The sequence below is a fragment of the Otolemur garnettii genome, unplaced genomic scaffold (genome assembly GCF_000181295.1).
Source record: "Otolemur garnettii isolate 467f Iridium unplaced genomic scaffold, OtoGar3 scaffold00196, whole genome shotgun sequence".
In the NCBI taxonomy this organism is placed as follows: domain Eukaryota; kingdom Metazoa; phylum Chordata; class Mammalia; order Primates; family Galagidae; genus Otolemur; species Otolemur garnettii.
In genome coordinates, this window is record NW_003852591.1 from 2,728,007 (window position 1) to 2,731,712 (window position 3,706).

Here is a 3,706-nt window from a genome sequence, read left to right on the forward strand (position 1 = left end):
TAAAGTCTAAAATTCTTTACACCCTGCTTCCAAAACTAACTTTTTGGGCTAAGCTCACACCTGTGTAATACTACTACTTTGGAAGGCTGAGATGGGAGGATTGGTTGAGGCCAAGAGTTTGAGATCAGCCTAACTAAGAGTCAGACCTCAGCTCTACAAAAAAAAGGAAAAATTAGCCAGGTATGGTAGCATACAATCTGTAGTCCCTGATATTCAGGAGGCTGAAGCAGGAAAATCTTTCGAGCCCAAGGGTTTGAGGTTGCTGTGAGCTATGATGATGCCATTTTATGTTAGCCCAAGTGACAGAGCAAGACCTTGCCTCAAAAATAAATAAAAATAACTTATGAACTTTTTAAGAGCAGGGTCTAGATCCTATTAATTTCAGTATTACCATAGCAGAGTACCTGGAATATAGGAAAATTTTGATAATTACTTGGGGGATGAATATACTCAAAGTGAAATCAAAGAGAACCCTCAGCCTACACTGGGTCTTCAAGGTTCCCATTTTCTTGTGAATGGCAAATTAAAAAGTGGTTAAGAACTTGATTTCTGGAGTCAGGCGAACCTGGGTTAAACTCTCTTGATAACACTCACTAACTGTGACTGTTTTCTCACCTATAAAGTGATAATGATGGGGTGACTGTGAGAATCAAAGTTAAAGCATGTATCACAGTCCTGGTGCCTTGTAGCCATTATAAGCTATTATTAAATGTGAAATGTATTTTTAATGAGTAATAGTAATACTCTACAGTAATACATAGTGATACTCTACAATAATACATAGTTATATAGTCATAAAAGACGTGTGAAAGTGGCTTGTTCTCAAATGATCTTCCTACCAGAACCCTAATTTAAAATAATTTGACCAGCAACAGTGACTGTCAGTCTACTTTCTTCCCCTATTCTATATTCTTACCCAAGAGAGGGAAGATTGCTGTTTTTTTTAACTTACGTATTACTTTTATTATTGTTACTGTCTTATATAGTCATCCTACCCTTTACAAAAACTGAATTTTCACGTATGAACAGTGACATCAATAAAGGAAGTTGAATTTAAAGAATAGAAAAAGGTAAGGATAAAACTAATGAAGTCATGTTTGGATTAAAGTTCTGAGGAAACTTGCATTCATTTATTCATAAGTATTTATTGTTGTCTTACAATATGGGGGCCTGATTGGGGGCTGGGGAAGATAAAGATACAGGCCATCAGAATTGTATAAGTCTTGGTTTCTCTCTGTCAGGATTTTTTTAATTGCATAAATTTTTGAAGTAATTGTGGCATTATATGCAGTTGTAATAAATAATACAGAGAGATCCCTTGAACATCACTACAAAGATTTTAAAGTCCTATTAATAAGGAGGGTAAGATAGTTATTATTGGTATGAAACCATAGTTAGAGGCTACAAAATGAATCTGAAAAAAGTACAGTTACTCTGCCTATAGCTATAACAAATAAAAACAAGGTTTCATGTAGGTATCAGTATTTCATCCAAACTTCAAAGGATGAGCACAATTGTATTAAGCTGAGAATGAAAGGGGAGCATAAGCCAAGGCCCAGAAAAAAGGGAGGACATCAGTGTGTTTGGGGAATAATGGTATTTACCATCTAGACTTTTAAAACTCTTGCTTCCTATAAATTGGTTCTTTCTTCCCTCAAGTTTTTAGAACGTTAGTAATGATGGACCTATTATTAATCCTGGGTCTAATTGTTACATTTTCTGCTTTTGATATAGAATACCTTGATTTGGCTGATAGTATGATTATTGAGAAAGTTTTTCTTGTGCTTTTAGAATGACATTAGAGAACGGCAGGACCATGGTGACAGGAGGACCCTTGGCAACCCTGAGCCATTATCTAATGGACGACCCCAGGGTAACTCACCGCCTGTGGTGGAACAAGATGAAGAAGAAGATGAGGAGCTGACGTTGAAATATGGTGCCAAGCATGTGATCATGCTCTTTGTCCCTGTGACTCTCTGCATGGTGGTAGTTGTGGCTACCATCAAATCGGTCAGCTTTTATACCCGGAAGGATGGGCAGCTGTATGTATGAGTGTTTGTTGTTTTGTTTTATTACTCTCAAGGCCAGTAAGGCTTTTTTTCATAGCACATCATTATCACCTTGAATCCTCTGTGCTAAGGGACATGGTGGCTAGGGAGTCCATCTTCCCTGATGGCCACAAGCAGTTGAAACAGCAAAGGGTTGTAAGTGGAGGAAATGAACACTACTCAACTATGTTTCCTATACAGTGGAGAGGGCTGATTTTATTGGAATTGAGCAGTAAAGAGTAATCTTAGCCAGGTGTTGTACACATGCCTGTATTTCCAAGTACTTGGGAGCCTGAGGTCGGAGAGCAGGCTGGGCAACACAGTGAGACGCCATCTCAAAAAAAAAAATACAGAAAACAAAGAAAAAGCTCTCTTTCCCACATCATGGTGATTGGTCCTGTTGTTCTTCTCAGAATGTTCTTTCTTTTTCTAACTTTGGTGGATTAAATTCCTGTCATCCTACTCATCATACCTAGATGTTAAATCATAAAAGATAATTTCCCTGTTTCTCCTAACAAAATACGTTCTCATATATTAACACAATTTGCAAATAATACATTTATTTACATTTGCAAATAATACATTTATTTACATTATTTAAATATCTAGTTTCCTTTCCTGTGAGGCCTATGAGGGTACTTTGTCTCTAGGGCTAGGTAGATAGTAAATGGTCGGCAAAAAGATTTTTAACTGAAATAATGCAAAGCTGACACTCTCTAGACTCTTGGGGAGCTGTTGTGTGGATTCCCTGGTGCTAGTCCTTGGCCTCTTAAGAAAAGTGATTTGATTCAGATGTCATCTAGTTCTATCCTTAATACTCTCATGGGCCCAAAGAAGAATTTTAAATTAAGTTTTAGAATTTAAAATTGTAGAGTGTCTGAAAAACTGCACATGGTATTCTGAAAGCTAAGCTTTTAGTCTTTTGAGAGAAAGGCTAAGACAGTGAGTGATGGGTAAGGGTTAGAAATAATAACCAAAGAGACTGGGGAGTAGTAACCTTCTTTGTATAAGGGTTGGAATTGGCAACACATATACTATAAAACAAGGGTTGGCAGGCTATAGCCCACAGACCAGATCTGCCTGCCACCTTTTTTTTGTGAATAAATTTTCCTTGAACATGACCATGGTCATTTATTTTTACATGGTCTATGGCTGCTTTCATGCTACAGTGGCACAGTTGAGTGGTTGTAGCAGAGACCATACAACCCACAAAACTTGACACATTTACTGTCTGATCCTTTACAAAAAGTTTGCTGACCCTAGTATAGAAGATCAAAATAACTGGGTTAAATGATGCACTTAATATTCTCTCTTTCCCATACAGTAGTGCAGAAGTAGGCAGTCCTGACGGCACAGTGGCTTCGCATTCAAGGACTCAAGCTTCTCCTTTCTTTTTCAGTTTCTATCTTCTAGGTTATTTCAGGGTGCAAGCTGCAGCCCAGCCTTTTTTCACATAGCAAGAGGGAGTGAGGGAGAAAAGGACATAGGATATCTCAGCAGAATTCACTCCTTTCTTAAAAGTTCCATACTCAACACATCTGCTTATAACTCATTGGCCATAAGTTAGTCTCACGGCCACACCTAAATATACAGGAGTCAGAAATAAAAAGTCTTTTGTCTGGGAACGTTGGCACCTGGAACAAAAATGTTTTTATGTG

The 3,706-nt window shown here is 37.7% G+C and overlaps 1 protein-coding gene across 3 annotated transcripts in view; it reads left to right on the top strand.

The window, feature by feature from the left end:
- The window catches only part of LOC100943938 (presenilin-1), a 34,678-nt gene that overhangs the window by 29,988 nt on the left and 984 nt on the right, over positions 1-3,706 (top strand). For all 3 annotated transcript variants that reach the window (XM_023507654.1, XM_023507656.1, XM_023507655.1), the window contains exons 4-5: positions 1,792-2,042; positions 2,462-2,464. In XM_023507654.1, the coding sequence (XP_023363422.1) occupies positions 1,792-2,042; positions 2,462-2,464 (254 nt within the window). The remainder of the gene's footprint in view (positions 1-1,791; positions 2,043-2,461; positions 2,465-3,706) is intronic.